General features: G+C 45.7%; 5 protein-coding genes across 8 annotated transcripts; 3 read left to right on the top strand and 2 right to left on the bottom strand.

Annotated features, from left to right (window-relative positions):
- Window positions 1–6,972: 6,972 nt before the first annotated feature.
- On the bottom strand, window positions 6,973–10,802 carry LOC133891121 (probable nucleolar protein 5-2). Of its 2 annotated transcripts, none has more exons than XM_062331839.1 (10): window positions 10,740–10,802; window positions 10,468–10,553; window positions 10,323–10,364; window positions 9,590–9,769; window positions 9,347–9,511; window positions 8,957–9,157; window positions 8,562–8,858; window positions 8,193–8,393; window positions 7,979–8,113; window positions 6,973–7,614 (listed from the first exon to the last, which is right to left on the bottom strand). In XM_062331839.1, the coding sequence occupies exons 2-10, from the start codon at window positions 10,543–10,545 to the stop codon at window positions 7,225–7,227; spliced, it is 1,689 nt and encodes a 562-aa protein (XP_062187823.1). In that variant the 5' UTR covers window positions 10,546–10,553; window positions 10,740–10,802; the 3' UTR covers window positions 6,973–7,224. The 2 variants fall into 2 exon arrangements, with proteins under 2 accessions (XP_062187823.1, XP_062187824.1); XM_062331840.1 differs by lacking the exon at window positions 10,740–10,802 and adding an exon at window positions 10,653–10,699.
- Window positions 10,803–11,324: 522 nt separating this feature from the next.
- Window positions 11,325–14,204, top strand: LOC133891217 (uncharacterized). The gene is made up of 2 exons (XM_062331932.1): window positions 11,325–11,765; window positions 11,956–14,204. The coding sequence occupies exons 1-2, from the start codon at window positions 11,392–11,394 to the stop codon at window positions 12,608–12,610; spliced, it is 1,029 nt and encodes a 342-aa protein (XP_062187916.1). The 5' UTR covers window positions 11,325–11,391; the 3' UTR covers window positions 12,611–14,204.
- An 847-nt stretch (window positions 14,205–15,051) lies between these two features.
- Window positions 15,052–17,421, top strand: LOC133891216 (zinc finger protein CONSTANS-LIKE 15-like). The gene is made up of 4 exons (XM_062331931.1): window positions 15,052–15,903; window positions 15,993–16,214; window positions 16,555–16,871; window positions 17,068–17,421. The coding sequence occupies exons 1-4, from the start codon at window positions 15,412–15,414 to the stop codon at window positions 17,159–17,161; spliced, it is 1,125 nt and encodes a 374-aa protein (XP_062187915.1). The 5' UTR covers window positions 15,052–15,411; the 3' UTR covers window positions 17,162–17,421.
- A 2,031-nt stretch (window positions 17,422–19,452) lies between these two features.
- Window positions 19,453–21,877, top strand: LOC133891136 (inactive beta-amylase 9-like). Its single transcript, XM_062331859.1, has 3 exons — window positions 19,453–20,089; window positions 20,204–20,698; window positions 20,792–21,877. The coding sequence occupies exons 1-3, from the start codon at window positions 19,871–19,873 to the stop codon at window positions 21,680–21,682; spliced, it is 1,605 nt and encodes a 534-aa protein (XP_062187843.1). The 5' UTR covers window positions 19,453–19,870; the 3' UTR covers window positions 21,683–21,877.
- A 154-nt stretch (window positions 21,878–22,031) lies between these two features.
- LOC133891137 (tubby-like F-box protein 11) lies at window positions 22,032–25,606 on the bottom strand. Of its 3 annotated transcripts, XM_062331862.1 has the most exons (6): window positions 24,986–25,606; window positions 24,276–24,363; window positions 24,062–24,191; window positions 23,752–23,931; window positions 22,727–23,198; window positions 22,228–22,473 (listed from the first exon to the last, which is right to left on the bottom strand). In XM_062331862.1, the coding sequence occupies exons 1-5, from the start codon at window positions 25,307–25,309 to the stop codon at window positions 22,733–22,735; spliced, it is 1,188 nt and encodes a 395-aa protein (XP_062187846.1). In that variant the 5' UTR covers window positions 25,310–25,606; the 3' UTR covers window positions 22,228–22,473; window positions 22,727–22,732. The 3 variants fall into 3 exon arrangements, with proteins under 3 accessions (XP_062187845.1, XP_062187846.1, XP_062187844.1); XM_062331861.1 differs by lacking the exon at window positions 22,228–22,473 and adding an exon at window positions 22,032–22,182 and having other exon boundaries at window positions 24,062–24,363; XM_062331860.1 differs by having other exon boundaries at window positions 24,062–24,363.
- Between the last annotated feature and the right edge of the window lie 248 nt (window positions 25,607–25,854).

Below are 25,854 nucleotides of genomic sequence, written 5' to 3'. Positions count from 1 at the left end.
AGGGGGTGTGGAACGGAACGGAACGGCAGTTTGACTCTGACGGGTCTGCACCTGAACCTCGTAACCCTCACTCGCAGAATAGAAATTGAGCAGGGGCAGGGGAGTAAATTAACTAGGGATAAAAACTGAAAAATACGGCTTGCTTTTCAGTGGCGTTTTTGTTTTTCTCCAGCGTCTAATTTCCAAATGAACAAAAATTGCTATTTTCAGTCTTCTTCCATTATATATACATTAAAGAACATATGCGATATTCTAATTTCAAGCTATATAGTTGTAGTCCCAGAGGCGATTGGGAGATAGGAAATTTCTAGACCGGCTAAAAATTATATATATATATATATATATATATATTGTTTTTGTGATTAAGCGTAAGCCTACAAACGTTATAGATTGATAAATACCATGTGTGGTTATATCTTGTCGTGTATGACATAAGCAATGGTTATATTGTGGTTGTCGGTGACAACTTGAGCAACAAATCTGTATTAGCGAGAAAATTGTGGTATGAAAATAAAAGATAGGACAAAAAGATATAAGAAAGAGAAAATGTGGTATATATGCTAGTAAGAGAATGTGGTAAATGAAGTATCGAAGCCCAGCCTCCTCTCTTTTTTAAGTGATGATTTGTTTGATTGCTTTTGTGTATGTTTTTAGGGTTTTTGAGAGATGTTTTCTTCTTTCTTTTCCCTAGGGATGTGACCACAGTCAATTCTGAAAAGAATAAAGTTAAGGGCAAAGGAGGGCCCCTGATATTTTTCAGTTGTAGATCCTTGGGGTTTTGTCTCATGGGGAAGGAGACAGGACGCCTATAATATGGGATTATCTAACTACAAAGGGAATAAGTAGGATTATGTACTTTAAGCACATGCCCCCCTTTTAAGAGAAATTGGGCTAATTGCCTTTTTCATATAAATTATATTTCAAATGCTTTGTACTTTGTTGTCACCATTCATCCTGAATGATGGAAGAGCCAAAACAATGTAACTCACTTTGAACACGCATCAATCGCTTTCTCCTATACTTGAAAAAAAAAATAGTGTTCATTTTTAAACAATAACAAAATAAGATGTGAAAAAAAATAGTGTTCATTTTTAAACAATAACAAAATAAGATGTGAATTGACTTGACAACAAATATGCTATCCATGTTTTTCTTACCTGATGTGACAGGGGCGAAGCTAGAACCTAGTTTATCTTGGTACACCACTCAACATATTATGAATTTGTTATGCATTTGCGGAGTAAAAGACTAATACCTGATGCACACACTTGAGACACATGACACATAAATGGTAAGATATAGACCTATAACTAGTAAAATATTTTGGGGCCCAGGTGCCAGTGCACCAAGGTAGCCCTATTGGGCTTCATCACTGTGTTTTGTAAAGATTCAAGGAGAAAACTACGGTTCCCCACTCTTTCTAATGTTGTAATTCAAGTTACCACCCGGTAGAACCTTTCCCTCTTCGTTTCTCGCAACGAACAAAACCTCTTCCTCTTTGTCTCTCCGGAGAAACAAAGCACAAACACAGATCCAATTAAAAATAAAAGGACATTAAATATAGGTATAGCTCTCTTTTTTTATTCCTTCTCTTTTCTCACATTTTATAATAATACAAATATTTATATATATATAAATGACCGAGGAAGCCCCTCTACCTAGGAAACAAATTTGGTAAAGAGTTAGTACCAAGTAGAACGCGGAGGAGGGGACGCTTAGGTGCCCCCACCCTTGCACGCCATAGTCGCCACTGTGATGATGCTATATACAAGAAAAAAGCGGAAAAGATTGTTGTTACCTTATTGATATTGTGGACCGTAATGAGACTTGGTTGGAGATAAAGGTGCTTTTGAAGGCCATAGATTGCTATCCTGGTCAAGAAAATTGCATATGCCATCTATTGATGATAAGATTTGGTATTTACAGTGCAGCGACGATTAGTTTAATGGATGATCAGATGAATAATACCATGACCAAATGAATAATACTATGACAAGATGAATGGTATCTCGACCAAATGAACAGTACTGTGATCAGATAAATAATACCTCTGACCAGATGAATAGTATTCTGATCAGATGAACAATATTTCTAACCAATGAACATTACCTACGTGACCACGATCAGTGGTCACAATCAATTACCAGGCAATCAATGACCACAGTTTTTTCCTGTGGTTGTTCTCTGAACAGATGGAAGAGTTGGCCGAATCCAAGATGGCCGAACTACATTAAAGTGTATTCGGATAAATATATGAGAGTTTTACATGGTCAAATAGGAAATATCTGTTAGTTACAGAAAGTTTGGAGATCAGGTAGGTATAGTCGAATTATATATGTTAGTCTTGTTCGGTTTAAATTAGAAGTCATGATCTCTTATGGCTAAGACTTATTATTCTTTAAATATGAGATGGTCATGGTCGATTGAAGATATCAATAAATAGATCAAACACAATTTAAATTAGCTTTCATCTTTTGTCTAGCTCCTATAATCCCCTCCTCTTTTTCCATCTATATTGCTTCATATTCTTGATCTTGACAACTAAGGACAAGTCGTCGGTCACTCACACTCTGACAGGTCTCTCCCGAGTATGAGTGACGACGAAAGTTCGACGACGCAATACCACAACCAGGGTGCCCTGAGTGCCGCTAGCCAAATATTGCACACGAGTTACTCAGTATTTAACGTGACAACTTTTTCACATCAACACCATCTGCAATGATACAGATTTTCTCATTGAGGTTGGCTAGAACTCCTATCAACAATAGGCTCAATACATGGCATCGTGCAACAGGGTTCTATCATCGAGATGACTGGCCCTGAGAGAGGCATTATAATGCTCTCCGATGTTCTGATTGAGTTTGACTAGAGATGTCAATGGGGAATTCCTCGTCGGGGAATGGCTTATCATCTCCATCCCCGCATGAAGAAAAATTCTCCGTTCCCGTCCCCGGTCCCGCTCGCGGGAACTATTTTCTCCCCATCCTCATCCCAATCCTCGCGCGGGGAATGGGGACCCGACGGGGAACCCGTCCCCACCCACCTGGGCCGAGGCAGCCCACTGAGCCAAGGCCACCCACTGGGCCGACCCGCACCATACCACGGCACCAGGTTGTGCCTGGCTGGGCTGCGCGCTAGCACCCGCCTGGACCGCGCATCTAGCTCCCGCCTGGGCCGGTCGCGCACGCCTAGGCCACCACTGCTGGGCCGAAACGGGTCCCTGCGGGGAAACGGGGACGGAGAATGCTTCCCTATACCCGTCCCCGCTAGACCCGACGGTGATATAATTTGTACCATTTATATCCCTGCGTGTGACGAAATCTCTCCATCCCCGTCTCTTAATAGAGGAATTTCCTGTGGGAATCGGGGATCGAATCCCTATTAACATCCCTAAGTTTGATATGAGGACTAAAAATGGAGAGAAAGAGGAACATGATAGCCTCCAGCTGATTGACGAACTGATGATAAACTAGGACGAACGCATGCTATCTGGATTAGTGGCAATTGTGGCGCAGTGGGCACGTCTTTAACATTTGTTCAGGCTGGAGTGGAGTCCAGAATAGAAGCCGTCGTATCCGAAGTGCAGAGTACTTTTGATTTATCTCTTACTTCCTTTTGATTTAATTCTTTTCAAAGAATTCCAGCTTTTCCATGGCACAGCTTTTCATGTGGCTTATAAGGGTTTGTCTGCGAATCCTGAAGCTCTATTCTTCAGGGAATACTCGGCCGTTTCTGCATATAAAGCACATTTTTATGATGTCTCGGATACTCAACTTTAGTAATCATTTGGAAGAACTCGGTTCCTCCAAAATGTAATTTTCTTTTTGTTTGGTTGGCTCTCCGAAACATATTTTGAACTGCTGACAGACTTTCTCTTAGAGAATGGTCATGCTGCCCGCTCTATAGACGCACCGTGAAAAACATTACCATTTATTCACAGAGTGCAGATTCTCTAAAAAAGGTTTGTAACCTCATTGCATATCGGATCGATCAACCAACTTTGTATTCTTTATCGTGGATACACTCAACCTCCATGATCCAATGGTGAAGATCTCTTTTATCAAGCTCAAGCATTCCCAAAAAGAGGTTAAAATCTCTTAATGTCTTTACATGCTAGGAACTTTGAAAAGAGCGCAATAGGTGGATTTTTAGAAATATTGAGCAATCTATATTTACCTTAGCCCAGAAGATCAGATAGGAGGCAGATATTTAGTCATCTGTAAGAGCGCAACGTCTAGAGCGCCTCTTTTCGAGAGAATAGGTCTTTCTGCCTTGTCTGACTAGCGTTTTTGGTTGGCTTTTCCCTCTTTTGTTCTAGTAGTTTTGTAAACTTTGTTTCTCCTATTTAATATAACGGGTAGCTCCCATGCCAATTCGTTTATAAAAAAAAAAAACAGTTTCTGGTTGCCGTCCTGATGCATACATACCATGATGCATTTCAAGTTCAAGGTGGGTCAAAAACGCTCTGACGTGCACCATTATATTGTTCATCGTCCAGTGGTTAGCTGTGCAGTTTAATCTTGCATCAGATGGATGTGCACTTGACTATATTTTGCATTTGTGCTGGAACTGGGTACTGTTTAACAAAAGGAGAAAACAAGGAGCAGGAGAAGGTCACCATTCTCTCTCTCTCGCTGTCTCAATATTCATCTCTGAAATTGGTCAGTGTGAATCCCAAGGAAGGAGAAAGAAGAGAGGAGGTGCCTTAGAAGAGAAGAACATGTCTGCACCGCACACCAGTAGCTTCGCTTGCTCCGGCCTTGGAGTACGGAGCCACTCTTAACGGCGGGGGACAGCAACAAATCGCTGTTCCACCAACACCGCATCTTCTACTCGGCCGTACGACGCCTCCTCGTGTAAATTCCAAGCCGTTGCCACATCTGCAAAGGAGGAACACAAAGCCCGAATCCAAGGAGTGTCCTGACCTGATGGCTCATGCATGCGACTCCATCTATTTATTTGCTTGTTCGGAACATATATAGGAATTTCATTTCACGGTAATTTCGCAAGAATCCCAAATAAGAAGGTTCAATTTTTTTTGCATGGAAGAAGGTTCAGTTTTACGATAAGCAAATGGTTAAAATGATGCCGTGTCAAGCATCTGTGTCTGTGCATGATGATTCAGTAGTGTCATGAGCAGTATTAAGTTTTTCCCTGACACGTATGAATGATGGAGCTGCTCGTCCCCTTCCTTCTCCCTGGGTATATTCCGTGGCACCTTCAGGGCAACTGCCAAGGAGTGAAGAACTGAACTGAACCAGCACAGTGACTGACATTCTGGCCCAACACACACATATGATATCCTATCACTGATTCTGCCCCCTCCATTTGCACCAGCAATAAAATTTCTGACCACTTTAGGCCATCCAGATCTTAGATCCTCCAGTTGACTTTCCTGGAGAAATTTCGGCCTCCTTTCAGTTTCAGGCCAACCACTACAACGAAAGGGATTTGGCAAACTAACTTGTTCTTGGCAGGAACACAACTCCATCACTGCTCAGGCTCAGTGATGTGTAGCTGCTAAGGTTAGTTGTGTGATTGCATCATGGATTAGTTTCTGAGCTGCAACTGCTGAGACTTTTAGTATTTGTCATGCTTGATGCTCCCTTTTGACTTGCTAGCTAGGATCCAGTCACCCAGCAACCTTTTTCTAGTTTGGACCAGGTCTATCTCAGGTTGGATAGGTTGAACTTAAAAGTAAACCAGATTGCAGGTTGACCATTACTACTTTAATCCCCCAAGGATCTTCGATTAAGAGCCACGCATGCTGGGACAATATCCCCCAAGAATCTCCTGATTGCATTTCATACACAGAGCACATCTAAGCGCTGAATAGGCTGGCTGGATCTCACACACCTAAGATTCAGAGCAGATAATTCATCACTCATATCTAAGAATGCCTGCAGCCTGCCCTTAACACATATTTCAGACAAAATGAAACCCCCCACCATTTTTTCTCTGAATTTTCTTGCCACGTGAATCCCTCAGCTCGTGAAACTTGAAGGTTTCTGATTATATACACCAGGTAATGTTGAATTCAAACGAGGCACATCGATTGATTTCATGTCAATACATGCTACATAGTCCTGGTCGATCCCTGGCAGCTAGGCTTGTTTCAGCTGCTTGCTCTCTTCTAATCTCTACCTGTATGATGTGCCTCCTCTTTCGCCAAGCCAGCTTACCCGGCCCGATTGTACCCTAATGGCACATCAGTTTTCTGCTGGAGTCAGCACTGAACTTGTCAGCAGCGACCAAAGAGCAGAAATGGCGAGGCAAAGATGGTATAGTCGTATAGGTAGCACAGCAGATGTATGTAGGCGCGTCTCGGCTTCTGATATGCATCGTCAGGTGATAAGCGTGCACGGCAGAGATGTGAAAAAATCCTGGAAAAATAAGGACGATTGAGAATAGAGCATAGAAGCATCCTACAAAATTCCGGGGAAAAAATGGAGATGAGTAATATACCACTTTGCATCGTACTAGAGAATTTTATACTCCAATACGATCTGTAGGGGGAAATAAAGAAGAGAAATTTCAGCCTTGGGTGGTCGGTATTTCAAATGCAAACAGGGGTTCTGCTCTTGCAAAAGGAACGCCCGCTCTCACACTTCCCTGCCCCCATTTCGTCGGTGACTCGGACGTGCAGAAATTCCAGAAAAAATCGTGGCGATGAGCAATATAGAACCGCATCGTCGCAAGAAATTTTTTACTCTCTAATACGTTCTGAGGAAGAAATGAGAGGGAGAAGTTAGGATCGATAACATGTCAACGCAAGTGCAGAGCTTTCTTGCTGCTGCTGCTGCTGCTGCCTGTTAACTGAACGTCTTGTTACCTGCTGTGAGCAGGATAGCCCTTGCCGTCGGAGCATTGATCCATTTGCGATTGTAACTGGCTTCAAGTGACCGATCATTGTCAAGCACCTTTTCGCCGGCGCCGTGGCCCCGCTGTTATCAGGGATTTCATACACCAAGATGCAGAGAAGATATCACTGATATCTAAGATTGCATGCCCTTCAAACATACTTAACACAAAATGAACCTCCCAGCCATTATAGATGTGAAGAACATAAGATTCAACACTTCATGTTCTTCCAAGCTTTGGGGATGTAGACTCATTGCGCCTATCCTAACGCGTTGTTCCATTCTACATAACAGCAAGTCTCGAATCGAGGCTACCAAAATTTTTGAGATAGTACAGCACAAGCTTGGCCATTTTTTGAATTACTCATTCGTGGGCGTGCTTTTTCTTCTTTTTCTTCTTGTCCTTCTTACTTGACTCATCAGTTTCCATCGGGGCGTCCTGGTCCTTGGATTTCTTCTTTTTCTTCTTCTCACCATCTGCATCAGCTGAAGGAGGTTCCTCAGTCTCCTTGTTCTTCTTTTTCTTCTTCTCGCCACCATCAGCACCAACTGCTGGAGACTCCCCTGTGTCCTTGGACTTCTTCTTTTTCTTTGACTTCTCGTTCTCCGGCTCTCTATCCTCTTCAGTAGCCGCCTCCACAGGTTCGGCTGGTGGTGCAGCCTCTACCTCCTCATGTTTCCTCTTCTTTGAAGCCACTTCTGACTTCTTTGGTGTTGCTTCAGGGATAACTAAATCTGCTGCTGGATTGTAAGTCTGACAATGCGAAACACAAAGGGTCAGGATGAATGCTTTGAACTCCAGTAATTTCAAGCTGTAGCTGAGGAAAATCATTTGCTAGAAAATGGGAAGGCAACTGTGGCACTGACTGGAATGTTGCATAAAAAATGTGAAATTACTTTTTTGTGTTGACTAACAAATTTATACAGTATCCTACTTGAACATGAAAGTCACTTAAATCAATTTATTTTAGCAACCAGATCTATCAAGATTTTGAAAAAAGGAAAAAAAACAGTGTAGCTCCCAGGTAATCTTTCAATTAAATATTGCTATTCCATTTGAAAAGATACATCAGTAGGTCTTCACTTGCAAAAAAATGGCAGGTCATGAAACAACTTACTTTGGCAGATGTAATTAAAGCCCCAGCACCCTTCTTACGGTCCTTTTCATACATTTCTATCTTGGGCTTCCCTTTTGTGGAACCTGCAGACCTCCCAAGTTCTTTACCCTCAAGGACTCGAAGCCGTGTTTCAAGCTGTTCAAATATTCAATATGAAGCATATCTCATGGAATATTCGGTGTCAAAATTGCTTCTAGACAACAGTAAAAGGTACCTTGGCCCGGCTTTCAAGACCAATGGAGTTATCTTCGCCATCACCAAGAGCATCATATCTTATGGCAAGCGCAGTCTTAGCGGCAAGTGAACGAGAGATCTTCCCTTTGTTCTTTGGAGCAGCCTGGCCTATTAATGATGCATGATAGATGAGACCATACTTTGGCGTAGAATGCTTTGTCTTTAAAGCTCTGAACAAGGCCTGCAGACAGATAAGATGTTCAGGTCCCCAGGACTTATGATTGCATCAAAATCAAACGTTTGGAAATTTAAAATAGTAACAAAAAAATGACAGTGGACAGCATGTGGCACATACAAGTTCAACCATTACAGGGGTAAATTTACACAATGAAAAGAATATTCATCATACCTTCTCTGCTCCCAGTATCTGAATTGTGCTGCCAGGCTGCTTTGCCAAATTTAGCAAACTACCACCATGTGCAATAAGGCGAGCACCAACAAGTTCACCAACAAGTGCAGTCAAATTGGGGGCAATAGTATTCATCCTACTTTTTAGGTAGTCATAGAGCTGGGCTCTGTACTCAGAAAGAGCTAAGACTTGATCACACAGCTCCCTGATGTTTAACAGGTCGATATCACTAACTTCAGTGCCCATGGATATCACAGCTGCCTCCTTTAGCTCCGCTTCCACCTCTTCCGGCAATATCTAAAAGAAACAGGGGGCGGGGGGGGGGGGGGACTCAGTTATAGGAGAGCTTTAGGCAAACACAAAACAAAATGTATGGTTATGTTGACACAACTTACCTCAGAGAAATCAAGGTTAGCTGCATTAGCCCGACTGCCCATTAACTTCACAGCTTTTGCATACTGAATATTATCTGCAACAATTTTTGTTAGCTCTGGAAAGTGCCAACCGTACCATTCACGGACCCTCATCGCATAGGTATTAAGCTCCTTGTCAAGATCATCCAACAATCCAATGGCCTGAATGATCATTGTATCAACCTGTAGAACAGGAGATGGTCACAAATTTGGTGTATATGTACTTGCACACATGGGGAAAAATGAAGAAGTAATTGACATGAGTATAACCAGAGCATATGCTAGAAAACACCAGATCAGGTTGTAATAAAGAGGAATGAATCACAACAATGGTCTGAGAAAGTAGCACGAAGGTAGTAGCAGCAGGCTAACCTTTTCAGGGCTGAACTTCAGCTTATACCTAGACAAACTGTGGGACAGTCCAAGGCTCATCGGACCCAGGTCATGTGGAGCAAGTCCAGACATAAGTTCAGTTAACTGATTCCTCAGCCCTCTCATCAATTCCATCACAGCACTATTGTGAAGGCAGTCAATTTTCTGCAAACACATCATCTCTATCAGTGATTAATCATTGCATGTGAAAGGGGAGAAAAACAACCAAGGCATCTAACAAACCAGCTTTTCTTTGATAGCATTTCCTAGTTTAGAATCAGCAACAGCCAACGTTTCACCATCGCAGTGCTTCTGCAGGAACTTGCGCAGGCCCTTGCTAGGCTTGCTATCAATTAGCAAAGTAGCAGCTGAAAGAGCATCAGATGTATTCTCAAACTTGTTGAAAGCCTTAAGCTCAACCACCTGATATAAAATTCATCATAGCAAGTGAGCATTTGATCAGTGATCTAAATAAAATGCATGATATAAAGCAAGACAGCATTCTACAGACAATGTTCATGAAAATGTGAGAATTATAGTCTAACAATGTAACACTTTTGAGTGATGACCATTCAGTGGAAACTGGAATGCATGTCCAAAGACAGTAATGCCAAGCACTTGACAAATCCATAAATCATTCGAGCATGGCCTCACACAACTAATAAGCTAAAAATATGTGGTCTAAGTAACAGAGAAAGACCATGGTAACAGAACTGAAGCCATGCGGTGAACATGCCATGCCAACACTTGAAAAAACAAGAAACGGCTGCAGCCTCTCAACCTGACGAAGACAGGTAACTAGATACACAAAGCGAGCAGCATTCCAACCATCCAAATGTCCAACTATAATCTAATGCACACAACAATGATAAACTGCAACATCAATAAACTGACAAGGCAGTAAAGTCAACAAAAATAGAACACGCTACACCCATAAGAGCTCAAACGTCAAAGCAAAAGCCACGGATCATTCTACCTGCCGTGCTGACTCCGATGAGGCAAAATCCTTCCACAGATCCTACAATCCAAAGGCACGACATCGTTAGACACCAAAAACCATATGAACACATCGAGAACACACGGGCTGAGACAGATAAAGAGGAGACAGAGCAGCCACCCACCTCAACTTTGCTGAGCTTCCCCTCATCCAGCACCTTGAAAAGGGCGAACCCCGCGGGCGTCTCGAACAGCACCAACATCTCCTCACCTGAATTCCCACACGAAAACCAGCAACCAAGCACGCGTCAGCGCACCAAGCCGAACGAAGAAATAAGGGAAGCCCCACCCGCACAGTGCGATAGCGCACCAGCCGTGCCGTAAAGGCCGCGCCTTTATGGACGCCGCCGGTCGGGCGTGCGGGCGGACACCGGCGGCGGCGGCGTGAGGGCTTTACCTGATCGGGAGGCAGGAGGCGCCGCGCGAGTGGGAGGGAAGGGAAGGGAAGAGAGCGGCGAGGGTTTTAGGGCTCCGCTTATATTGGGCTCCTGCCATTGTGGGCCAGTCCACTTCTCAGGTTAGAACAAAATATACTGGGCCTGAACTAGAAGCCCATTAGGGCTAGTTGTCATAGCTTTTTTATTTTTATATTTCGAAAATAAAAAATTATAAAAATAAACAGTTGTTATTAGGTCACCAACTTCAATGTTCCCACGATTATGGTTAGGCGTGCAGTAACATCTAAGGTAGACGTTTATTTTCTACTAAGATTAGTTTGTCACAAATTCGTTAGCAAAATTGAAGCAAACAGGCCCGTAATTGATACGAACCAGGCGACACGTGAGTGATAAATTATTAGAAATTTAGTGATTTTTATTAAAAATGAGGAGGATAGCGGAAGGGCTGGCACGGAAACTGTTTTATATAGTAGAGATTATTATTATTATTGAAATAATATTTTAAAGAATAGTCCCTAAATAGGCGTGATCTAACTTTTTGCAGATAAGCCCCTGGTTTCGGTCGGTGGACGTGGTCGAACCAGACCAGGTAGCAAGCGCACGAGACGGGAGCCCAATCTGCGATCCGCTCCGAGCCAAGCCCTGCCTGCGATGGCGCTGCCGTCGAGCGCCTCCTCGGCGCGGCTGCGGCTGCTCACGTTGCCGGCGTTGCTCCTGCTGCTCTCCTCCGCCGCGCTGCTGATCTTCCTCGTCCTCCCCTCGCTCTCCCCCTCCTCTTCCTCCACTTCCGCGAACCTCTGCGCCTGCTCGCCGCCCGCCACCACCCACACCACCACCACCGTCACCACCACCGCCTTCCGCGCGCCCGTCACCACCTCCCCCGCCGACGTCGCATGGCTCAAGTCCCAGGTCGCGTCCAACTCCCTCCTCGCCGACGGCGCCGAGGCGTCTCACGACGCTTGGCACCGCCTGCGCAAGGGCATCAACCCCCGCACCCGCGAGCAGCAGCTCTTCGACATCAACAGGTATAACTACACCTCAAGGCCGCTCATAGTTTCAGATCGCCGCTTTTCAATTACCCAATGCACGTTGATTGCGTCCTGTGGAGGATTAGATTGACCGTGTTTTGATAAGATAAAGTTAGCTCCTTTTACATTCCTGTAAAAGGACAGGAACAAGTGAAATTAACATATTAGTATTACAACTACACTTTAGGCACCATGGGATCTCTCACTATCCGGACAAAGAAGCAAGCAACCACACCTCGCTGCCTTGCCCGGGTGAGCTCCTTGTCGAAGAGCACCACAGCAACTACGGTGAGCCGTGGGCCGGTGGCCGTGATATTTTCGAGTTCCTTGCTAATGCCTCCGCCCTCACGCCCACGCACCAGGTTCTTGAAATTGGATGTGGGACGCTTCGGGTTGGTCTGCATTTCATTCGGTATCTCGAGGCTGGGAGGTTCCACTGCCTCGAGCGTGACGAGCTGTCTCTCATGGCTGCGCTTCGGTATGAACTGCCAGCGCAGGGCTTGCTGTATAAGAGGCCAATGATTGTGAGAGAGGAGGATATGGATTTCAGCAAGTTCGGGGATACGGTTATGTATGATCTCATTTATGCAAGCGCTGTGTTCCTCCATATTCCAGATAAACTTGTTTGGACTGGGCTTGAGAGGCTTGCAGGGAAGCTGAGGCCGCAGAGAGGTCGGATTTTTGTGTCGCATAACATTAAATTTTGCTCAAGATTCGGTGGTGATGAGTGCACACGGCGGCTTGCGAAATTGGGGCTTGAATATGTGGGGAAGCACACTCATGATAGTTTGTTGTTTAACCACTACGAGATCTGGTTTGAATTCCAAAGGCCAAAAGTTTAGATCTTGATGCTTGATTGTACAGGAAGATAGACTGAGGTTTGGCTTCTATTTTAGCTGTTTTGGCGGTTTTAAGCACAGAGCAAGTCACGCCTTGTACTTTTGTACACTAATGGGACTTGACATCAGATTGAGACCATTGCTTGCTCTGGGATTAATTCAAGCATGTGCACCAAAAGTCATGATTGAGAGACACTGTGGTGCTTAAGGCTTCCAAGTTACATTAGGTGAATGGTGGTTGAAGGCTCCAGCTTTAGTTAGCACTAATCATTGGATGTAGTGTAACTTTAGCAATGTTTCTGGTAGAATTTTTTTGGTAGCTGGCGTCAAACTCTAGGATAGTTTCTCTTGGTGTGGTGACTAAGTACACTGCTTTTCAATTATGGTTGTTTACATCTCAAAGTTAGGATAGTTTCAGTTACATGTCAATTACCATAGTTTTCGTGCTGGTCATCGGATTTTCATATGTGTTTGTTAGCAATATATTTCAGTTACCTGTTTACCTTTCTTGTTGGTAACAAAGATTAATGTGAATCAATTCTAGGATGAACCTCTGGTTCCCTTATCGTATGTCGAGTGATGTTCAACAGTTACCCAGTTATCGTTAGTGTTTTCAGCTATAACTTTTAATCAGTGTGCTCAGTTCCGTATGCTCAGGTCAAGACCGTAGATTTTTCTTATTTAGATATTCCATATGGTTTAAGACGTGCTTTATCAACCAATGATGGTGATTTATAATTTATATTCATGTATGGTGTAAGCATCTGATGAGTGATGAGCGATGACTTATGTGCATCACAGGATTCACGACTCTGTTACCAAATACCATAGTGTGCCAAAACTGCAAAGTTTCTGTTTTCTAGAATTCATGTCCATCTGTCTCACAGATGTCCATTTCCTGTAATAATTTAGAGACTTTTTACCATCCTCGGAAGGTATCAAGAGGTACCATTAAATTATACCACGAGAGGTACCAAATTTTGGTGTAGAGCGTAACTTAACGGTACCTCCCAAGCACAGTAAAAGCACTTAGGATCAACCATCGGATGCTTATCAGTCAATTTTCTAACAAGTCATTTATCAGTCAATTAGTAAAAAAAGATGCTCGTGTCTAATTAAGCATCATCATTCATGGGAGCTATTGCAACCTGAAAATGATTTGTCCATTTTGAGAGGATCAACCATCATTTCGGCCCAGCATATGCCTTCCCTTCATGATTTATGTGTTTGCTTTGATTTCAGTTACGATTTAGTGAGATTCTGGCAGGTGGACTGCCTGGTCCAAGCTGTCAATTTCTGGTTTAATTCCTGTATCGTGGGCCTAGTAAGTACTGTTCATTGGGTCCATCTTCTGAAGAGTACGTACACCAGACTCCTTGAATGTTCCTGCGTTCTGGCATTGCCCTTCCTACCTGCCCGTTCAGTTACAGTAGTTCATATTAAGAGGTGTTTCGTTTCTAATCTTTGCGCAATTCTGGTGCTTCAGACCTGTCCTGTACCCAGTATTACTGTTGGACTTTTTTTATCTGACGGTTGTAGGGATATCTCTGGATAGGAGATGGATTTAATATAGTCATCTAGTTTTTTAGTGTTTGGTTAGAGGATAAACTGGATGGAATATTCTCCTCAAATGTTGGATGAACTTATCCCGTAAAATTGGCCGGATGAAGCTACTCATATTCTGTTTAAGATTTATCTCTGCTGATGTGGCATATTCTAGTTGATTAAAGTAAATATATATTTTTAGCACGTTTATATTATCTCCTAAACCGTTTATCAAGTTTGCGATCCAATTATACAATTGTATTTATTACAATTAAATCAACCAAAATCTCACATAATTATATTTTTGATAAAAAAAAAACTAAATATATAACAAACGAGTTTTTATAAAATTTTAACTAACCTCGTCTAAGTTCTATCCATCTCATAAAACAAAATAGGATTTACCATATCCTACTACTAAATAAAAAATTAAATCGCCCCCTATCTAATAAAATATAAATAAACTTCTTTCAACCAAACTCGTTCTCCAACCAAACGTACTTTAGCCCGTGCACGTCGACAACATCCTTCAGCAGAAGGATGCCTGTCTGCGTCGAAGCCTGACGAAATTTCTGCCGCTGGGGTTACTCGGTGCTAGTTCCCGCAAATCAGCCGTCCAAAGAGACCCTTGATCGGAACTATGTCCTCTATCGTGTGCAGATGGCTAGAGTGAGGGATAATTGCTCAGTTGTTACTTTAAAGAAGTGATAATTGATATTGAGGATGATATACGGGTCGTCATGAGTCTATACATATGTAATATGATGGTAAATGAGTAATTGTAACTTTCTCGGAGTGGAAAAAAAAGAGAATACCCCTAGAGCGAGGACGTCTCGCGCGCGTCCGGCGGTAATTCGAACATTGTGAGAATAAAAAAAATGATCGCTTTTTAGATGAACTTTTTCGCGATGGAGAGACTCCTCTCCTCTTAATTTTAAGAGTTTGTTGTTTTGCGAGACAACGATCTCCAGCCTTGACAAGTCATGTGAGTGAGTGTGAGTCCTACGTATCAACCTTCTCTCGGCTCGCGAAAAGGCTTGCCGAGCGTGTAGGGAGTGTCTGACTCCCCTCGTCATCTCTCTATCCCTTTCGAGCCGTCAAATCTGTACTCACTGCAAATCACATTTGCCTTCCTCTTATAGACCGTCGAGAAAGCGCGCACCTCTTCCCCGCCCCCGTCTTGTCGCTTCTGCTCGCACTGAGCACCCGCGCTCTCGTCACGGGCTCGCGAGCGTCAGAGCCGTCTCGAGAAAGAAGCCATGCCAGGCACGGACGCCGACGCGGCGGTGCCGCCGGCCCCGTGCGACTTCTGCACCGGCCTGCCGGCCGTGGTGTACTGCCGGGCCGACTCCGCCAGGCTCTGCCTGCCGTGCGACCGCCACGTCCACGGCGCCAACACGGTCTCCACTCGCCACGCCCGCGCACCGCTCTGCGCCGCGTGCTGCGCCGCCGCGGCCACGTTCCGCCGCCGCGCGGGGCGCTGCTTCCTCTGCGCCGACTGCGACTTCGACCAGCACCACCGGGACGGCGAGCCGCAGCCGCTCCATGACCGTGGCGTGGTGGAGACGTACACCGGGTGCCCCTCAATCGCTGAGCTCGCCGTGATCCTCGGCGTAGGTGGGTGCGAGAAGGCGGTGGGCGATGGGTGGTGGCCCGCCTGTGAGGAGCCCCAGGTGCTCTGTCTGGAGGACGTGATCGTGCCCACTTCTTGCCATGGCCTCCAGCCTCTCCTCACGCCATCGTCTCCAAAGGTACGCACCACCACTGCAACAACCACTGTTCATTGTCCGGAAAAAAGTAATATTTTTTCTCGTCTCTTATGGTTGATGTCGTGCGCAAGAACCGGAGCTCCGGCGGAAAGCTGAACGAAGAAGTCATCCGGCAACTCGGGGAGCTTGCCAAGTCAGAGGCGGCGGCTCCTCACACGGAGGCAGAGCCACCCGACGGTGAGCAGCTGCCTTCATGGGCGTCACCAGAGTATGCCATTGGGCATGGCGATTTCGGGGCTTTCGACACCGACGCTTGCCATGAGGCAGCAAGCATGGCTGTGCCTTCTTGTGAGGTTTGATTCAGTCACTTTACTTGAACTCTGAACTTCGGATCATAAGAAAGTTAATTAGAAATTCAAAAAGGCATTATTGGCATCTAGATTCCAAGTGAGTAAACATGAATGGTCACTGCTGAGGAATATATTCTGGTACCATCGAATTAATTGCGTCCAACAACTTGTACGGATTATGAACTTTGATTTTTTTTATGTGAACTGCCAGCAAAATCTTTTTCAGTACAGTGTCGCAATGGCAAGGTATTTCAGGTTTCAGTAGTAGCACAGAAAAAAAGAAAAGAAACACCTTGATCAGCTGTCTTCTCAGTTCTCACCCTCATCTGGTGACACACAACAGGAAGCATTGATCGCAACCGACTGCACCGACGAGCCTACCGACGCGTGCAAGGAGGAAGCGCACAAGCAGGCTCCGGCGCCGGGGAGCTCGACGACCGAGCCATCCCTGTTCTCGTTCGTGGAGATATCGGAGATCTGCCCCAGCATCAGCCACAGCCACGGCAGCACCGTCGACGTGGACAACAACGGCAAGCGAGCCCCAGCAACCCCGCAGGCCCTGCCCGCGCAACCGAAGACGCCGAAGGGCGGCTACGACGTCGCCTACCCCGACCGCGGCACCGTGATCTCGCGCTACAAGGAGAAGAGGAAGAACAGAAGGTGAGAGCGAGACAGTGTCACGTGCCAACGAGTGCCAGGCCTACCAAACTTTCATGTAACACCCCTGGCGGCCTTCCATGGGCACCCGGCACGCTACGACGACGACAATCTTTTACCAACAAAAAGAAGAAGAAGCAGAAGAAGAAGAAGAAATCATAAAGATTGTTGCATGATCTCATGTCGTTTTGCATTGCAGATTCGACAAGCAGATCCGGTACGAGTCGCGCAAGGCCAGCGCCGATGGTAGGTTGCGGATCAAGGGGCGCTTCGCCAAGTCGAGCTGCATCTGATCGATGGATGGACTAGGGTGGGCACGGAGGAGGAGGAGGGAGAGGGACCGTACGTGCATGTCACCGTGCCTCCACAGGCCACCTCTCTATTCATGAATAGGATGTCGACAGCATGCAGTGCATTATTCGTACTTTTGTCTGCGTTACAACAGCTCACGCGTGTTGTTGCCGCCACTCATGGCGTTTCGTTGTGCAACAGTAATAAGTGGTAGTTAGCTGCTCTACGTTGAGTATTTTGTAGAGCTGATCCCTATCCAACCCTTTTGTTTATTATTCGTAGGATAAACCTCTCCGTCCAAGAATTCTAGACGTATTTTATTTAGAAAAAAATCATCAAAAGTAAATTTAATCATTAATTTTTTATAATATGTTATCAAATACTACAAAACCAGTACCATTTTAAATATAAATATATTAGAATAAATTCTGTATACTAAATATCTATATAATTTAGTTAATTGTCAGTTGAAACTTATAAATTTTGTTTTTTTTTAAACAAATACGCCTTGCATTCTTCAATCGAGAGAGTAATAGTTTGGCTGAGGGGTATTTCATCCGAAAGATCTGTATTATAGTTCGAATTGATCCAAGATTTCTCTCCCCCAAACCAGTTAAATTTTGAATTTTTAGTCGTCCTTGTTCGAGTTTAATCATGTGTGCCACAGATTTGGGACCCGATAGCTTGTCAAAGTCCTCTTGTAGATTCCTTACTTCTTCAACATATTCTGAAACGTCATGTGACCGGGGGTGGACATACATGGTCAACCGAGCACGGTCTTATTGAACCGGCCTAGGTTCAAGATGCAACATATTCTTAATGAAATACTAAGGGGACATCGTCCCCTCGGTGCTCATTAGTTGATAAGTGTAGTAAACCATGTTTTATTATTGGGAAATCAGAGAAATAAAAAAGTCATAAACATGTCATAGTAAGAATAATTGAATGCCAATCTTGTTCTTTGTGTTTGAGTTAAAAAACATCTATAAGAATAAAAAGGGTATCAATCATTTTATATTAGACTTCACGGTGCACGAGGTGTCTTCCATGAACACAGTCACAAGGGCACCCATACAGTGTGAGCACAAAGCCTTACCCATGAACCAGTTTTCTTTTGTTCTTTTTTTGATTTTTTTCTTTTATCTATAATTAAGTTCTTGAATTACGTTTACATTTTTTTCATACGTACTAAGTTTTTTGATGTTATTAAAATATAGAATCTAGTTTTTCATAAATTTATAATTTTTTATTCAAGAACTTAATTATAGATAAAAGAAAAGAAAAAAGAAAAAGATAACTAGTTCATCGGCCTAGTGGGCTGACTGATCTTGTTGTCACAATCGGTCTAGTTGTGTAATAGGTGCCCTCCACAGACAATAGTCATCGACGGTAAAACGAAGGCCCATCAGGGCCTTTGCTCTTCGGTGAAAGGTCAGCCACCCATGATCCAACCTATGAAAGAGTCCACAACTAATCTACTCATGCCTCGGACAGAGCAAAATCCTTTTTTTTTTTACTCTTCGCCACTGAATACAGCTGTAGTATCTGAACATGAACGCGCGCGCACTCACCCCTCACACACGCACCCACTCCACGCACACCTAACGCACGCACATGCTAGCCCTACAACTACACACAGCTTGAAGAAAGCGTCCATCCAAAGATCACCAGGACCCAAGAATCCCGAAGACGACGAGCACGTCGCAATCCTTTCTGTAGCACCACGCCGGAGAAACTGGAGAAATCCGAAATAAATCGAAACTCCCGTGCGACAGCCGGACTTGAAGCCCGACTGAATTCGGCACAACGCCGGTGCCTTACCATCGTGCTGAAGGCACGTTCGCACAGAGCAAAATCCTTGATGGTATGACTTGCATTAATTTCCTTACAGAGAAGAAAAAATGTTTTTTTGGTAACAAACAAACAAATAATCAGATTTTTTACCTCGCAACCAGACTGAAAAAAAAAATCAAATAATCAGATTTTTTCTAAATTTGATCAACCTTTAATAATATGTCTGAATTTAATCATTCTTTGATTATATGTTGTGGGACTAGTTTGTAATAAAATTTTGATAAACTAGATCATGTGAAATATACGATGAAAGGTGATTAAATTTAAATATATTATCAAAGGTCGGTCAAGTTTGAGACATATAATTTGGAACACGACCTGATCTGATAGTCGGTGACCTTGCTTGCAACCGTGGATCACCCCTGCAAAATGTAGCACGGATCGACCGGAAACGCCTCCGTTTCCCCTACCCGGATCATCCGTCCGAAAGCGCCCCGAATCGTCGGCCGACCGAAGCAAGCGGGCGCGCCACAGGATTCGCGTCGCCGGCCGAACAAGGCAAACGGCCGGGCTCACCCTTGGACGCACGTCCACGCCGAGTTCCGCGGCTGCCATGCCAACGCGCCTGCCGCATGACCGTCCCTTTGTCTTGCCCTTGCCCCCGTCTCCTTCTCATCGCGTCCCACCCATAAATACTCGCCGGGGAAGCGAAGCAAGCGAGGCGAGCCGGCCGCCGACCAACGACGAATGCTCAGCGCAAACACGACGTGCAGCTGCATGCGCGTACGTAACCCAGAGTCCGGGACACGTCCCCATCCTTTTTGCCGTTTCGCGCTCGTGCATGCACAGGCGTTCCGGTCCCTGACAGTGACACACCGCCGCCTAGGCCGATCAGACGGGCGCTTGACTTGATCGCCATGGAGACCGTGCCGATGATGATGCAGCATGCGGCCGCGATGGCGACGGCTTCGGCGCCGGCGAGGCGCCGCCACGGCATCCGGGGGCTGGATGGACGTGCGCCGAATAGGGTCGCCTTCGGACGGGCAAGGCAAGGTGGCGGCAGCAGGGACCTGAGGGCCGCCGGGCTCGGGCGGTTCTTCGGCCATGGCGCTGGCGACCACAACAGCAACCACGAGGTAGTTCAGTCGAGTGCAAAATTGCTTCGATTAGGACTTGCGAATTGGTATGCGCATTGAGATGCAAAGTTTTTTGCGATTATTTGGTGTCTGCTCATTGCAATGTCATCTCAGGTGGACGACACGGCCCCGGCGAGGCTGTTCGTGGGCCTGCCCATCGACTCAGTCACGGACGGCATGACGGTGAACAGCTCGGCGGCCATCGCGGCCGGGATACGGGCCGTCAGGCTCCTGGGCGCTGACGGGGTCGAGCTGCCGGTGTTCTGGTCCGTGGCGCAGCCCGAGTCCCCGGACAGGTTCAACTGGGCCGGGTACCAGGCCGTGGCCGACATGGTCCGCGCCGAGGGCCTCAGCCTCCGCGTGTCGCTCGGCTCCCACGGCTCTCCCGGCGGCGGCCTCCCCACGCTGCCCTCCTGGGTCAGCGGCGCCGCCGACGACGACCCTGACATCTTCTTCACTGACCGTTCCGGCGGGTGCCACGAGGACTGCCTCTCCTTCGCGGTCGACGAGCTCCCCGTGATCCACGGCAAGTCCCCGCTCGAGCTCTACGAGGCCTTCTTCCGCAGCTTCGCCGGCGCGTTCGAGGACTTCTTCGACTCCACCATAACCGTAAAGACAGCACCATGTTGCATTACGCGGCCATGGCACGGCACGGCTAGCTGGCTAGTGTTTATATGTGATCTGTTCTTGCGTGAATTGCAGGATGTGACGGTGGGGCTGGGCGCGAACGGCGTGCTCCGATACCCATCGTACCCGCCGGGAAGCGACGCCCGGAGGTTCACGGGGGTGGGGGAGTTCCAGTGCTACGACAAGTACATGCTCGCGCAGCTGAGGCAGCACGCCAAGGAGACGGGGCACGCGATGTGGGGGTTGTCAGGGCCGCACGACGCGCCGCGGTACCACGAGTCGCCGGACTCGTGCAACTTCTTCAAGGAGCAGGGCGGCTCGTGGGAGAGCCCGTACGGAGACTTCTTCCTGTCGTGGTACGCCGGGCAGCTGGTCGGGCACGGCGACCGCGTCCTCGGCGCGGCGAACGCCGTGTTCGGCGACAAGCCGGTGGAGCTGTCCGCGAAGGTGCCGTTCATGCACTGGTGGCACGGCGCGCGGTCGCGGCCCGCGGAGGCGGCGGCCGGGTTCTACAAGAGCAACAAGAAGAACGGGTATAGCCCCGTGGCCAAGATGTTCGCGCGGCACGGGTGCACGATGATCGTGCCGGGCATGGACGTGTGCATGAACAAGCAGCACCACAGCACGGGGTCCAGCCCCGACCGGCTGCTGGTGCAGATCAAGAACGCGTGCCGGCGGTACTGCGTGCGCATCGCTGGCGAGAACGCGTCGCTGGTGATGACGCACACCAGCAGCTTCTCCCGCATCCGGAGCAACATCCTCACCACCGAGCGCATGCGGCCCTGCCACTTCACGTACCAGCGCATGGGCGCCGAGTTCTTCTCGCCGGACCACTTCCCGCAGTTCATGGAGTTCCTGCGCAGCGTCGTGTGCGGCGAGTGGGACGAGGAGGATGCGCCGGGCGACGAGGAGAGCGAGATGGCCATGCTCGGCGGTGCCAACGCGAGGGAGGCGCGAGCAGTTTGATCACCACATATGTCTCTGTCTGTCATCTGTTTCATTGACGTGCACTTAATTATACTTGTGAAGCTGCACTAGTAGCAGTGTTTAGCTGAGAAGAGATGATCCAAGTATTAGTGGATCAGGGTTGTATTGTATATGCATTTCATTTGATGATGCTGTTGTATTTGGAGAGTTTATCATGATTATACTGTCTCCAGATGAGACCGTATATTTTTTAGAAGCAATACGAGAGTATACTACTACAATATTGTCAAAACATGGAATAAAACCGGGAGAAAATCATGTTTGAAGCCTTATCTTCATTCAGATGTAATACCTCGTGAAAATCTCAGAAAAGGTCATTTCAAATGGAGCTACATAGATACAAATATGATCTTTCAATTGTAACCTGAACTAAAACACTGGACAGAAGCGAAATAAATCACCAGAGCCGTCACTTGAAGCTACAACCACAAGACAACACTGCGGCGTTCCACACACTGGGCTCTTGAAGTTTCTTCTCACTGGATAACTATAGCCAAATAAGTTTACAAACTTTTTTTTGAACGAACAATAATTATATGAACTTTGATATTAATAATACTTGAGAACACTGTAAATTGCTGATCTACCAACAGTCATAAAGAATTTGTCTTTCTTTGGGGAGAAAATCAAACCAAGATCAGATAGATTGTTATTTACACCATGACATTATTAAACAGAAGTATCAAGCTCTATGATAACTGAACTCTCTTAAACCGCAGCACGGAGTAGTCTTGCTGTCTTTCTAACTATATGCTCCGATCATGCAGTGCCTACAGACAAATGACATTTAAATATACATCAAGCGGTGCAGATTGATATGAACATATGAGTGTATACGTCAGGTAGGTGATGCAATGCATTGCAAGAAAACTAAAGTGCAGGTTAGATATCTTTGACACACAATAGAACAGGCTTGAAGCCAACTTTTCTTATGTCTGCAGCAGAGTTCGAAATTTGCAGCTTCCAAGGTGGACCATCAGCAAATGACACATCCCAACATAAACAAGCAAGAAAGAATCACACCTTGACTCATTCGCAAGCTATTTTGGTATCAAAGCTGCTCAGGCAGATGGTAAATGCCTGAAATGCTGATATCGGATAACGGTAGTCCATGGTGAATAAGTCCTTCCCTATCTTGCCAAACTGGAGTATCACGTCATCATGCTCCTGGTTAGTTGGATCACTATCATCTGAAGCCACCAACTGAAAGTTTTTTACTGATGCAACTGTTACCCGCCCATGGAAATTGAGGCACCAGCACTGAAGTTGTTCATGCCACCTGGGAGACTTGTTCTTCAGCACCATCTTATCTTCATTCTGAGTGGCTAATTGAGCAGCTGAACTACCCAATCGACCGGATTTGGATCTGAAGAATGGAACTGATGCAAAAGAGTTGTCACTAGATGGAAATTCAGTCTGCGTGGGAGCAGTCCCTCCTTCTTCGATTGCTGATACAGGGATAGAATCCATAACACACTGCATCTTTCTTGGCCCTCTGCAAAACATAAAAGTACGCCGAAGGATAGACAGTCAAACTTCCTCGGCTCTTATGTGATAAACCAGCAATAAGCAGCTAATCTATTTTTCGGTTGCATTACAGTAAACCCGTAGCTACTTACCAACTACCAAGATCTGGTTTTAAAGACTATAGCTAAATATCAAAGATCATATTACTATAGAGCAAGATGTTTCTTCAAGCAAGATGCACGCTAATGCTAGATACACTGTATAATCCTAAGGAAGTCCTGAAAACATAACTGTTCCACTATGCCTTTGGATCTAATTATTTTAATTGATTAGCATGTCATAAACTCAGACATTTCTTCTGATTTATGTTAGCTCACAAGCTAGTAACAGAAGTTCTCTACAATTATGATCACTAGGGACAAACAGACTTTCCAATGCAGTTGCAATACTCCATTGATTTCTAATATACAGAAATAAGAATAAATTCACATGGCGGTGTACTCAATAGTTGAACATTTTTTCGGAAAGAAACATGAACGTAAAATTGGCAGAACAGAAGTTTTACACAAGGTTTGCCATACCTAGAACCTAAGACATTCAAATCGTAAGAAATGTGCGAAACTGGATAATTCCGAGCAGGCACCCTGGGAGAAACTTGAGCTGAACTGATCATGTGTGCAGACGAACCCTTTGAAATCACATCTCCAGCACAAGGTGGATGAGCATCATAGGCAGTAAATTTTGTTCCCAAGAAGTTTGATCTGTTTAACAGAGCAAAATATGTTGCACTGAGGTCTCTGTCGTAACAATACTTTTGATCTCATGCACAGAATTGAAAAAATAGAGCAAGTCGTAGCTTTCAGGTACCATATTTGCTTCTTGGAGACTAACCTTAGCTTGCCAATATAGGTACCATTCCCCCTTGACATATCGCTCACATCAAGAGAAATTAGGTATTCAGAGCATGTGGGCCTACGATATTTGCGTGCAGCAAGTAGGAATTTCCCATCATCAGCTAATGCTGCAGAAAAACAAATTCCATCAACAATGAATACATTCACACTGTACATGCCCAAGAGGCCTGCTTGGGAAAAAAAACCCATACCATCAGTGAGTCCAATGCAGAGATAATATGACCGAGTAGTCCGGTTCCTCCTAATGAAACATTTAAGAGGGGCATCCCTTGGGCCAGGCTGCAGATACAAAGGTGAAACAGTGAGTTAAAATTAAAATAAATCTATCAACAAATATTACAGTACATAAAAACTCAAATGAACCGTCATTTCTATGTCATCTGTCCACTGTTCCACACAGCCAAGAGCCAACTGTAATAAAAAGTCAACTCGCGCACTAAAGTAACATTTGACATTTGATACTTCATGCTAACCCTGTCCCAGAATTGACCCAACCAACAGGTCATCAAGAATTGTCAACTAATCTGACTTCCTCTGAATACAGGATAATTTATCGACCTACCTAATACTGTGAACAACCTTTTTGCACTCCAGGACTGAAAATTAAACAAATACGAAGTCTACCAAAAATTGTTTGATGTCTTCCAGCGACAACGAAGGCTCACCACCTTCGCATCGCACGCAACACGGGACATGGAGGATTGACTGTTGCAACTTCAAGCATATGGATGGATGCAAATATGACCAATTCACCGTCATTATCAATTACTATTCAAGGTGAACTTGGGTGATACAAAGAATTTTGATAGAAAACACCACGATCACATGAAACTGTAGCACAGTTCGTAGAATCAACAGCATGACCACCAATCAGAGGTTCAGAGTTCGTGAGAAACCATACCTGCTTGAGAGAGATGGGGAAGGTGAGCTTCCCTGACGCCTCGGGGGTGAGCACGATCTCCTTCACGACGCCCCTCCAGCTCCGGCAGACTCCGGCGCACGCCACCACGTCCCGGCGGCCCGGCCACCGCGCCTCTGCCTCCTCGACCCTCGCTAGAACCTCCCGCAGGAGCTCCAGCGGGAGCTGCGCCCAGCAGCTCTGCCGCAGCGCCGCCTCGTCCAGCCCCATCGCCGCCACTCGCCGGACGCGCCCCGGCCTGTGCGACCGGCACCACAGGCCGCGCCGGGAGATGGCGCCGATCTCACCCTTCATGTCCTGGATCATGCTGCTGAAAGGCGTATGATCCAATTTTAAACCGAAGTAGCACCGAATATCACGCCTTTCAACTGAAACAAGGTTGATCGATAAAAATGGAATCTTTATGAACCGTCACAGGATTCAGGGCATGAGTAATCTGCAGAGTGCAGAGTGCAGGTGGGAAGATGGGAAGCTTCCTTTGCTGGTGTTGATATGGATGCGAGGATGGAGGAGAGGTTGTGAGCTGAGAGGGAATTGGGGATGCGAGTGACTTTGTTGGTAGAGACAGGGACGTGGAGCACTCCCTGTCTATTGGGTTTTGGCTGTTTCCCTGCCCAAAAGGAAAGGGATGCTGCTACTATTCCCTTTATTCCTCCAACATCCGAGTATCGCGAGGAGAGAGACAGATTGAATAGTATTATGTCATATCTTATTCTTGATTATTCCTAAAATTATAGAGTATAATATAGTTTGTATATCGGTCTAATTATAAGAATTAGACTGATTTTATATGTCTACTAAAAATCTAGTCAAATAGGAAATTACTTTTAGCGTGGATCTTTAATAAGTGT

This window comes from Phragmites australis, chromosome 14 (assembly GCF_958298935.1).
Source record: "Phragmites australis chromosome 14, lpPhrAust1.1, whole genome shotgun sequence".
NCBI classification, from domain to species: domain Eukaryota; kingdom Viridiplantae; phylum Streptophyta; class Magnoliopsida; order Poales; family Poaceae; genus Phragmites; species Phragmites australis.
Note: the sequence above shows the minus strand (reverse complement) of the source record. Positions and strands in the feature narration are given on the sequence as shown.